The sequence below is a fragment of the Choloepus didactylus genome, chromosome 7 (assembly GCF_015220235.1).
Source record: "Choloepus didactylus isolate mChoDid1 chromosome 7, mChoDid1.pri, whole genome shotgun sequence".
In the NCBI taxonomy this organism is placed as follows: domain Eukaryota; kingdom Metazoa; phylum Chordata; class Mammalia; order Pilosa; family Megalonychidae; genus Choloepus; species Choloepus didactylus.
Window position 1 is genome coordinate 137,899,855 of NC_051313.1, and position 12,733 is coordinate 137,912,587.

The window sequence follows — 12,733 nt, forward strand, 5'->3', positions numbered from 1 at the left end:
TTAAAAGTTCTTATTTAAATACAGTTGAATCATAGTATACCCTACGTGGGAACTTTTTTGTTAAAAGAATTCCTTTTGTGAAACAAATGATTACCCGTTAATTATGTTTTGGGTTTCTTATTGTTTTGTTTTCTTTTTGGTTGTTAATGGTAGTTTTTTGTTTTATTTTTTCTGGATTTGGATTTTCAAATATTTAGTTTACTTAAAAATAGGGTATACTTATAAGTGATTTCTAAGGTCATTTCTGAGATTTCTCATCTCTGGGTTAAGATGCAGTGACACAGTCAGTAATTTGAGTTTTCCTGCACTGAATATTAAGTTGATTCTTTCCTAAAGAAGAAAACAACTTCAGTCTTCTTTAGAGTGTACTGTTGTCTATACTCGGTAGGGAGACTGTTAAAGAGAACATTGACCAAATCTCATTGTGCTAACTCTAGTTTCTTTGTGCCTGGACTCTGGTTTTACTTTGCCATTCCTCCTCTTTGCAGCTGGTGGATAGTGAGGTGGTTATGCTTTCAGCACACTGGGAGAAAAAGAAGACAAGCCTGGCAGAGTTACAGGAGCAGCTGCAGCAACTTCCAGGTTTAATTGCAGATTTAGAATCCATGACAGCAAATCTGAGTAAGTTTTATGTTTGTGTATGTTCATTACTTGTAGGAATGAAAGTAATTTGGACATGACTTGGTGTTATTTCAACAGCTTTTTGAGAATACAGTCAACTCTTGGTTAGCAGGAATTTTTGGAAAACAGTGAGTTCCAGTTAATTTCACATTCTGATTAATTGTGGATTAGACAGAAAACCATTTAAAGTGTGGAAATGATTTTTAAAATATACCAGTAACTTTTTCTGCCTCAGTTCAGCTCAGGAAACACCATGTTGTTGATTTTTCTTGTGTCTCGGGGTTGTCTTGTGGATATTGGCTTTCTTTGTTTAGATGTAGAAAATCTAAAGTAGAGTGACCTTGTCATCACTGTAGAATGTACTCAGGAAGTTTTTACTTTTAAAATTTAGTGTCTGCTTAGAGTGGCAGTGTTGCCATATGCTCCTTTCTCCTCAAATGTTGAATGGAGATGAATGAATCCAGTTAAATAAAAGGACCAGTTTGGCTAACGTATACCTGTGGAAGTTTATATATATATATTTTTTGTTTTGTTTTCAATTGGATGGATTATGCTGATGGTTTTTATTTTGGGGTTTATATTTTTAAAATTATCTTTTATGTTTTACACTGCTGTATCTTAGGATAACATTGTGGCTTACTATTTCGTAATCAAGATTAAGTTCTTAGTAAAGTAGGAAGAGATGCTAAGCTCTTATTTAGAAAATAAGTTCTCTTTGAGTGATAACCTGATCAGTCTCATAGTTGAGAAGCTAAGTTTACCCTTTTGTTTCTGTTGTCAGTATTTCCTTATTTAAAACAAACTGATTTTAAAAAGCAGTTAGAAAATCATAAAACAGATTTTTGTGTGTGAGTTAAATAGACAAATGATATTTGGAATGCTGCTGCTGGTAACAATAGCTAACGTTTTCAGGCACCTACTGTGTGAGGGGTTGTTAGGTGCTTTACAGTCTTTAATCATCACGACAAACCTGCAAAAATAGCTATTACCCCCACTTTTCAGGTAAAGAAACGGAGGTTTGAAAAGGTTGTGACTTGTTTTGGGTCACACAGTTAATAAGATACAGATCCAGCATCCCACCATAGAGAAAGAATGGTGTTCTCATGGGTGATGAGCCAGTTAAGAGGGCAGCTGTCAATAGGCCTGTGGGCCGTATCTTGGAAAAACTGTATTCTTAAGGCCACTTGCCTGTTTCAAATGCCTTATGTGGTCAGTGTTTGTTATTTCTAAAGGTAAGATATGGAAAACAGATTCTGGGTCTAGGAGAAATGTAGAATAGCTGTGACAAACAGCTGTGTGGTTGCACTCTGTATTTTTTTTCTCTTTTGTGGGTGTAAGAATAAACCTTCTCAAGCCTTGGATAACTGAGTGATGTAAATAGTCTCCAAGATATTTGGAATTTTCTTTTTTAGCCCCTCTCTTACTTACCTTCCTGCATATTTTTGAGTAACTTGCTTTTCGTTCATTATGTATTTCTTTGCATTTCCTATGGTAACTGCCATTCTTTTTTTTTCCCCAGGAGAAAATAAATTATGTTTATAGATAGATGTTCTTTGTTTAATGCCACCCTGCTAAATAAATACATTTTGCTGCAATTCTCATTATTTTCATTGTTAATTCTGCTTAGGAAATGTAGTCTATTTAAATCTGTCTTAAACTAGAATATACTGCATTTTTATTGTCAATTAGGATTGTAAAATCCTGAAAAAAATTGATATTCAGTGAGGCATGACCTTCTTCTTTAGAAAGTGCGTTTCATATTCTTAAATGAACGGAGTGCATTTCCCAAATGCTCACTTGAATTCTCTCTCGTTATTAACCTGAGAACATCTACCATTTAAGGCAAAGCTAAAGGACTCCCTGAAATACTATTCTTGTCATCTAGTCACTTCCAAATAGTTTGAATCAATGCTTTTTTCCTAATGTATGTTTGTCTTAGTTTGTTAGGCTGCTCTGACAAATACCACACAATGGGTTGGCTTAAACAATGGGATTTTATTGTCTCATGGTTTTAGAGGCTAAGAATCCAACATCAAGGTCTTAACAGGCCATGCTTCCTCCCTGTAGCGTCCTGGTGCTGGCTTGCCACCCTCTGTGGGGTTCTTGCATCACGTGACGATGTCTCCTTGTATCTACTCCCCTGATTTACTCTGGCTTCTGGCTTCAGCTGACTTCTGTTTCTTTTTCGAACCTCTCCTTCTCAGTCTTGTCTAGATTTCCTTTCCTTACAAGGACTCCCATCATATGGATTAAAGCCCCCTTGATTCAGTTTCGCCTCGTCTTAACTACTAATGAGTCGTAGATACCTTAACTACTGATAACATCTTCAAATGGGTTCACACCCACAGAAACACAGATTAAAACTTGAACATGTCTTTTATGGGTGACATGATTCAGTCTGCAAAAATGTCAAACCTATATTGACTTCTTTATGGTGACTTTTTCGGACTGCTTAGAAGAGGGTTAATACCTCTAAAATCTGCGTTGCTTTTATATATAGTTTTTATATACTGCTGATCTGAATTATCCCTTAACATTTGAAATATATACTATATTTGGGTTTTAATCAATTGCAGTTGTTTGTCTGATATTTATACTTGGTAATGAAAGATGACTTTAGAAGGTATCAGGTCAAAACTAGGAATTCCAGATGCCCAGAATTTGTTAGCTTCAAATAAGCTCGTAAAGAAATAATTTGAAATTGTGAAACTTTTGGCTGAGCATCTTAAGCTTCATGAAATCAATGCTGATACTTAAGTTCTTTATAACAGGAAAGCTTTTGAGGTTGTATAAACATATCATTAATGTCCTTTATGAATTCCTTTTAATGAGCTTATTCATCATTCTTATTATGTTGAAAGTACTCAGTGTTTTCAAAATCCACCCACTACTGGTTTTGTGTAGTTTTTTTTTTTTTTTTTTTTGTTAGTCTCAAAATATCTCATCACTTAAATACCTTGATATTATATTCCAAAGCTTAAATAGTTAAGTAATAATGAAATACCTTGATATAATATTCCAAGGCTTAAATACTTATGTAATAATGAAATGAAAACAGTATAGAAGAAAATAGTCAGCAACTTCTGTTTAATCACAGAATTCCCCTAACTTTCTTCAAACATTTTACCTTTCACTGTCAGGTCTAATACCATATCCAGTCCTCCATTTTCCAGACTACTTAACTCTTTTGGTCTTGCCTTGCTGTGTGTTAAAGAATAAAAGCTATATATGAGGTGAGCAATTTGGAAATTTGATGATGCTTTTAGCTGTGTTATCCCATGGCTTAATAAATACATCTGCAGGTTACCTGGCCCCTCAGGAATTACTAAGTAAGAACAGGTAATCCATATTTGATTGTTTCTTTTTTTAACCGGTATGATCCATCCAGCTTACAAAAGCCCATTTAGTTGATAATTACTGGAATTTAAAAAGAAATGATAAAGGTGTGCTAGGAACTGGAAAAGCAGGGGCTCTGGACTCTCAGACCATCTAGATTTCAATTCCACAACTTCTTAACCATAAGACCTCAAGCGGTTTTCTTAACTTCATTAGTTTCCTTGTCTGAAAAATCAGGATAATGAGCATACTTGTCTCGTAAGGTAGTTGAAGGATTAAGTGGATGACAAAAGTAAAGCATTTAGCACAGTGCCTGGTACATGCATCTGCTGTATGCCATGTGCTGTTTATAGGTCCCCAGGATAGAGTGAGAACAGTACTGCCATCAAGATGCTCACCTTCCAGTAGGAGTCTCTCTAGCCTCTGCAAATTTGCAAAACTATCGTTCTGCCCTGACAGAAGAGTTTGGACGAGGTGTCAGGTAAATTGGCTAGTTCTGCAAAATAGTTTAGAGTGCAAAAAATCACAGTATTAAAAGTGGTGAAATGAGCAATGTAGTGTTCTGTATTGATAGAAGGTGAATACAGGTAAAATGGAATATTTTCATCTAGATTCTGTTCACTTTCCTGTTCTGTAAGATAACCACAGTGTGTTTTGTCATAAAACTGGGAAAATTTTTGAAAGGTATTTATTGAATTCTCTTAAACTTCCACTAGAGGGTAGTCTAATCCTGTTCCTTTTTTTGAAGTATAAAATGTCACGGGCTTGTCTGCTTTTTCACTATGCTTATTTTATTATGCCCTACTTTAAAAAGACTGTTACTTTCATCTATAACAGAAGATTCTGTTAATCTGTGTCAGAGTTTGTATCTTTGTTTTGACCTAACCTGATGCATTATTGCTTTGTACAGTTTGAGAGGGCATCTAATAGGGAGACTGTTACAGCTATTAGTGTTTCATGAACTATATTATTCTGTTGTCTGGGGTTCTGTCTGAGATTAGACCCTTCAAGTGGCTCATTAATTTGCTTTATAGTTGCCTTTTAGTATACTGCATTTGTTCCATGATGGCTTTTGCAGGTTAATGCACCTCTTAAAGTTTCCTTCTTGCTATAAAAGAGTAACTTTAGCACTTGAGGAATCTTGCAGCCTTTCAATACCTGGCCTCTGTGATCTGTGGGTTTACAGCCAAAGGTTTGTTTCCTGAAACTAATTATTTTGTTGGAAAAGTACTCAATAAGTGTGAAATAATTAATTTTAGCGTGCTTCTTCATTCTTTAATCAGGGGTTACACTGCAGATAATATGTACTCAAAACAAATGGCACAAAGAAAAATTCCAAACAAAATTACTCTTCCTCTGGGACAGTCTTCTCACAAAGATTTGTGACGCTCTTTTTATGCACAGCTGTCAGGTGTTCCCAAATGGATTTTCACAATAAAATTCCACCTATCTTTTCCACTGATCACTAAATGAGACATATGCTGTTGTTACAATGAGTTAAATGATGAGGTTTGAGCTTCTTGTAAAGGTATATTTGTGCCCATGGAGGCCTACTAGTGTTTTATGTACGTGAATTCTAAGTTTGCTTATCAAATTTACTCATATTTGTGACTTGTTTAGAAATCAGAAATGACAGGGAAATTAAATTTCTGCCAATTATATTAAATTATATTCAGAATACATATCACATATATGCTTGTAATTATAGTTTGAAGAGATTTTTTAAAGTTTCTAAATACAGAAAAAAATTTTTGCTAATATAACTTTGATATTTTATTACTGATTTCAAGCCTGTAAAGAATTAAAATGGAAAATTTCCATTGCTTTAATTCCTTTAACTCACTGACAATATGGCCTAATTTGACACACTATAATAATAAAGCACCATCATGTTATTTAATGTTTTCTAAGTTCTCTGCCCATGCTTAATTTACTATTTTTACAAAATTTAACTTGATCTGTTAATATTTAAATTAGATGAACCTGAATCTTAGACTTGCTTTCTTAATTATTCTTTTAAGTTTTAAATGGGTAGAATTCTAGAAATCTGTCTTTACTGGATTTAACACACTAGGTGTTAAGACTTAGTTTAACTTTTTTTTTTTTTTTTTTGAATGGCAGAGGCAGGTATAATGGTGTCACCTTGTCTCTTTTGTACATTGTAATGAGCCGAACCCCCCCCCCAAAAAAAAAATGCAGGTAAGACAACAACTTTCACTCCCAGCACTTTATACAGATATTATAAAGTAATAGGCTTTCGCATCTCCACTTAACAACGCACTTCGGAAGCACGTCCCGGGTCACTAGGGGTGTTTCTCTAAAGAGATCCAGATCTGGGCTCCAGTGCCACGTTGTCCGTGCGTGGTCGGCTGGTCGAGCCTCCGCACTGCCGCGGGTGTGAAATGTGGCCTTTACCCTTAAAACTCTTCCTGCTTGTGGAAGAGATGGTCGTACACAGACATCGTGTCAGTCCGAATAGAAGTCCCATACTAGGTTCAACGGTCCGTGGAAGCACCGCGGAGGAGGAGAGCCCTGGCGGGTGGGGGGGCTGCATTGACGGGGCCTGAAGAGGTCCACCGGCCCGGGGGAGGGGGCAAGGGAAGGCGTTTCAGGGACAGCAAAGGTGGGAGGCAGAGCCCGAGGGGCTCGCCTCTTCCCTGGTTAGAATGTGTGCCGGAAAGTAGTGGTCAATTGTAAAGGTAGGTTGTGGCCAGAGGGTGAGAGGCTTTGAATGCTGAGTTAAGGAGTTGAGCTTAAATCTGAAAGTACGGAGATGTTGAAACTTTTTAAAGCGGAGAACATAATTTGATGGTAATAATAAAATGAACACTTACTATCCCAAGCATTTTTAATCTAAATTTGCCAGTCTACACAAGAACACAGTGCTGTTGACCTTCTCAGAAGGATGTGTGATTTCTTTCTTTTTCATTGGCTGTTCCCAGCTTGATACCAAACGGTTCACGTATCTTCATCTGGTCCCCATGTTATCTATCAACAGAAGACTGACCAGGGTGGTGTATTAGTTAGAGTTCTCTAGGGAAACAGAACCAGCAAGAGATATCTGTAAATATAAGAATTTATAAAAGTGTCTCACACAGCTATGGGGATGCACAAGTCCAAATTCCATAGGGCAGGCAGACAGGGAGCTGGCAACTCCGGTGAAGGTGTTCGATGAACTCCGCAGGAGATGCCGGCTCCCCGAAGTGAAGATTCTCTTCTTCCCTTAAAAAGTCTTCAGCTGACTGAATTCTCTCATTGTGGGAGACACACCCTTATTGATGCAATCAGTCACAGGTGCAGTCAATTGATGATTTAATAAACCAGCCACAAATATCCTTGCAATAGGTTAGACCTGTGCCTGCTTGACTAGACACCTGAGCACCATCACCTGACCAAGTTGACGCTGAACCTAACCACAGGTGGCAAGGACAAATTGTGCCTAGAACAGAATTTCTCTCTGTGAGAAATTGAATGGCCTGCCTAGGGATCAAGTTCATTCAGGTTCCTGGATTATTTAGCTCTGGTGTCAGTCAGTTGTGCTAGAATCTGTCTAAAAAAGGTAAAATGGACATATACATTTTCCAATATGGTGTAATTATTGACTCCATTACCAGTTTTCTTTTAAGAAAAATCATTTGAAATTTAATCTCCCCCACCGATATGGGGGGTCTTAAGAACATAGCTCAAGTATAATTTACAGGTTTATAAGTTTGTCAGAAAAAGTGAAAGTACTATTGATATTTTGATCCATTAGAGTCCCAGATCCACAGGTTTTGTTTACATCATGATATTTATTGGTTGAGAAAACTATTTGTTTTAAAATGTCTTCTACAAAACTCAGCTGATCATTGTAAATATTTCTCTCTCTCCCTCTCTCTCTCTCTCTCTCTCTCTCTCTCTCTGTGTATATATATACATATATATATATATATATATATATATATATATATTTTAAATATTCAACCATTCAGTAAGCACTTTCTAACTGCCAAATGCTAAGTTAGGTACGTTACATACTTTGGCTCACTTAATTCTTTTTTTTTTTTTTTTTTTTTTTGGTTATTAGAGAAGTTGTAGCTTTACAGAAAAATCATACATAAAATACAGAGTTCCATATACCACTCTATTCACTTAATTTTTATGATAGCTAAGATAGTATCATTAGCTCCTTTTTCACAGCTAAGGTGTTTCATCTCATCTGTAAGGGGCAGAGCTGGGTTTCCATGCTTGTACTTCAAAGCCTTACCCTTTACTGGTCCCCTATGTGCTAAGGATAACATACATGAAACTGAAGAAACCAAGTAGCTTAGCATTAAACGGATTCCATATTAAATTTAAAATTTAATTATTCTAGTTCTCATCACAAATCGAAGTAAAATTCTTTTAAATAATCCTTTTAGCTATGCTCATCTTTTGGACATTTTAAGACCCTGTCAAACTTGTTATAACAGATAGAGCTGAATGTTGCTTCTTCAGTGCTAGACTAGCTCCTAGGCTGAGTTTTCTAGTCATTTTCCACTTAAATTAGCCAAAAATAATCTAAATAGCAATTAATATGATACCATTTTGCCTGTTTTCCCTCACCTAAATTCCTTATGTACCAATTTACCCTTTAGATATAATTAATCATTGATTAAAATGTAGATTTTGCAAATGTAATTGTTTCTGTTAGGCTCTCCATAATCACATACATTAGCTGTTTTATGTGGCCCCGAAGATAGATTCAAAACCGTTATGAACTGCATTATTATTATCAGCCTTTTCCAGACTTACCAGTGGTTTACAACAATACGTTGGTGTGATAAAATTCAGCACTTAAAACATCTTTGAAGAGAAGTGCTAAACGACTTGTCATCACATTTTTACTTTTCAAGCAAATTTCATTTTCCAAAGAATCCATGCCTTTAAGCCCTAGGCCCTACCTAAATAGAAGAGGGGATGGGAATTTTTATATGTGTAAATATTTAATAGAGTTAGAATTTAGGATATTAGAAAATGAGAATGTTTCTAGATTTAATAGATCTTTGGGTCAAAGATAATTAAAAATGGGCAAAAATTTGCATCTTAATAAATTTGCATCTTAATTGCAAGTTAAAATTTGAGGAGTTTGAGTCTAACCTAGATGTTATGAAAGCCAATTTAGAAATCATAGGAAAATCTAGTAGATAAATGAAGTAATCAGATGTACCAACATTGTATTATAGCTTTGTAAGTGAGACAGACTGAAAAGCTGCACAGCCAACTTGCTACTTCTCTGCAGCTCCCTCCCCACTGCCTTGCTATATTTCCAGACTTGGGTATCATCTCTTTCTGAAGCTTTCCCTCACTCACTCCTCTAATGTTAGATGCCACTCCACATCTCTTGCCTAGCTTTCTCATGCTTTGTTGTCATTGAAATATGCCTCCTCTCCACTGTCAGCTCTTTGAGCATAGGACTCTTTTTCAAAATCTTCCTATCCCAGTGACTGTTTGGTAGATGGTTATGATGCTGTTTTGAGTCCTAAAATCTTTTCACCTTGAAAACTTTTCTGTTCTGTGAGAAAAACCCTCACCCCTACCACTGTGAGATCTTGGTTTTCACAGCATCTTATCAATTAGAAATCTTTGTGGTGTGAGAGTGACTCAGTTTTGATTCTTAACTGCCCTTCACTAGCTAAGTGGTGGGTAATGCACTGAATTAGTTTCTCTAGGCTTTGGTCTTGAGTTTTTTAAATGAAAAGGTTTTGACTAGAGGATCTTGGTTTTCCAGTGATGTTTCACAGCTCTGTGGGTGGCCTAGAGAGAGAGTTGAGTATGAAAGACTAGTGGACTGGAGATTACAGCCAGTAACCTCTTCCCCTCTCAACAACTGACTAGCCAGTGAACTGTGCTTACTGAGTGTTTGTGCATACCTGCAGTGCCTGAGTAAAAGAAAGCTAAAGTAATGTGGAATCTCAAATATTAAATTATTTTAAGATAGTATCATGTGTCAATATATATTTGCTATATCCTCATTATTTGAAAATTGGTTATTCGTGTGTGGTACCAGGGATCATTAGAGGATATAACACTAGACTAATGAGGATACTCCATTTCTTCATCATCATGGTTAATTGAGTATTTAAAGTATTTTGGAAACTTATGTCTTGAAAATATTTGAAATAATCTCAAAAACAATAACTTGAAATGTGTTTTAATGTTGGTCAGTATATTTTATTTTACTGCAAGAAAGTTTAATAAAGGATATTAATCAAATACAAAATAATCATAACAATTTAAAATTGTGACTTTTGGACATTTTTTCTTTTCTCCATGATCAGTGATTCTGATTTTTCATGTTTGTTTCTTCTTTTTATCTTATATACTTTCAGCTCATTTAGAGGCTAGTTTTGAGGAGATAGAAAACCATCTATTGCATCTGGAGGATTTATGTGGGCAGTGTGAATTAGAAAGATACAAACATATGCAGTCCCAACAACTGGAAAATTACAAGAAAAATAAGAGGTGAGTTTGAAAATTTAGCCACGATATTTGTCAATGTCAAAGTTTTCCATATTACTTTACATCCTAATCTTTATAAATTTGAACTGATAAATGTCAAACAGTTCAATACATAAAGCTCATTAGTAAGCTTTCAGAAACATGATTTTTCTTTTTTCTTTTTTCTTTTTTTTTTTTTTTGGTACACCAGCTATTGCCACTTTATGGAGATGAGTTCTAAAAGGCTAAGGATAGGGTAAAACTCATGAATCCTGAGTATGTAGGTGGAAGGGGGCAGAGCAAAGAGCCAAAGTTTTCCAAGAAAGTAGGAGTCCTGACCTAATTTTCTCCAAGTGGCAACTGACTAAGCTACCTTTTTTTTTTTTTCTTCTCCTTTGTAGAGCAGGAGGAAAAGGAACCTGACCTTAGTTGTGGAAAGGGGCTAATTGGGCTTGAATTTCAACTCTGTTACATATTGGCCATGGGAACTTAGGCAAATTATTTAATCTCTCTTAGTCTTGATGTCTCTGGCTTATTAGGGGCCTTACTAGTGTATCCTCTTCGAAGAGTTGTGATGATTAAATGAGAGATCCTTAACAAATGTTGACAAATGGAATAAGTGCTCTGCAAATATTAATTTTATTAATAGTTATTATTGTTAGGCTAACCTGAACTGGAAATGGAAGAAAAGTCTAAGGGTAACAGCCTGTGTTTTGTTTTGGTAAAGCTGCCAGAAGGCAGTATTCCAGAAATGGGTTGGCTTTTGCAGTGGGGATTTATTAACTTACAATTTACAGCTCTGAGGCCCTGAAAATGTCCAGTTGAAGGTATCAACACGATGATACCTGGACTCTGCAGACAGGCTGCCAGCATCTGGGACACCTCTGTCACTTGGGAAGGCACATGGCGAGCATCTGCTGGGCCTTCTCTCCTGGGTTGTGTTGCTTTCAGCTTCTGGCGTTGGTGACTTCCTCTCTGCTCTTCTGTGGGTCCTCTCTTAGCTTCTCCAGGGTTTTTCTCTGAATTTAATCTTTTAGCTTTTCTATGTTTTATCCTCTTATGAAAGACTAGTAAGAGGATTGCGACCCACCTTCAATGGGGTGGGTCACATCTCAGTTGAAATAACCTAATACACCCAAAGAATGGATAAAATTTAAGAACATGATTTTCTGGGGTACTTATCAGCTTCGGACTACCATGGCCAGCTAAACTAGATATTGCTTCCTAGCTCATATGGTCACCATCTAGGACAGGGCTGGAAGTTGCAAATTGGGTATCTCTGAAGTCCATGGGGAAATCCATGCCAGCTGAGGCCTGGAGAGAGAGTGCATGAATGATCAGCTATTGTCTGTGTTGAACAGAAAAGCAGTCGAAGCTTCGGCGCGGTTTAATAGATGGGAGAAAACAGAAGTTGTGAGATTGGAGTCTGGGTAAGGCTGAAGAGCAAATTTGCTGGAGAATGGAGAAAGTTAGAGTGGGCAACATATACTGTTGATTTTAATGTTGTTGGTAAATTGAGTAGTTATGGGTCTGGGGTATGACAATATGGGGTTGGTAGCATGACAGGAAATGATAGTTATTGATGTACAGGAGGTTAAAAAAAAGAGATGACGCTAATATGTAGGTGTAGTGAATTACTGCGCTGATGTATAAATTTCCTAGAATGATGCTGAAATTGAGTAGAGAGGAAAACTGAGTCTTTTAGGGCAGAAATTCCCAGCCAGGTCCATGTGTCCTAGGGATGAGTCCTAAATGTTAATGAATCATAGGAATCATCTGGGGAGTGTTAAAAGTGCAGACTTCTGAGTTCCATTATCTGAGGGTCTAGTTCCAGTGGATTGCTTTAAACAGCATTGCAGGTGATACTGATACAGATGGTTCAGTGGTTCAGGGACCACATTTTGAGAGACTGGGGAGGTACGCTGGGGCAGGTTCTCAATAGAAGGACTATACGGGGGGCTATGGAACATTAGTTTGTAAAAGTTTTTATGTATATGAATTTTTGTGAGGTGGTTTCTATCAATTTAACTTGCCCCATAAAGATTACAGCAACAGTATATGACAGAATTAGGAGTAGAGTCCTTGTCAGAGGAAGGACCTTAGAATGAGTGAGCAAACAGTGTGACCCGGGGGATTTCCAGACTGTTAGGCAGGCTTGGAAGATAAAGAACTTTCCCTCAAGAAGGGAGGAGAGTTAGAGATGGTTAACACAGTCTTTACTTCTAAAGGAAAAAAACAGGGAAGTATTCTGTGAATAAGTTAATCATGTAAATTTTTAAAAGAACACTATAAGAGTTTCAAGGAACATGAATTACCT

The 12,733-nt window shown here is 36.6% G+C and overlaps 1 protein-coding gene across 2 annotated transcripts in view; it reads left to right on the top strand.

Annotated features, from left to right (window-relative positions):
• The window catches only part of DTNBP1 (dystrobrevin binding protein 1), a 134,417-nt gene that overhangs the window by 23,116 nt on the left and 98,568 nt on the right, over positions 1-12,733 (top strand). For both annotated transcript variants that reach the window (XM_037842111.1, XM_037842112.1), the window contains exons 5-6: positions 489-621; positions 10,308-10,440. In XM_037842111.1, the coding sequence (XP_037698039.1) occupies positions 489-621; positions 10,308-10,440 (266 nt within the window). The remainder of the gene's footprint in view (positions 1-488; positions 622-10,307; positions 10,441-12,733) is intronic.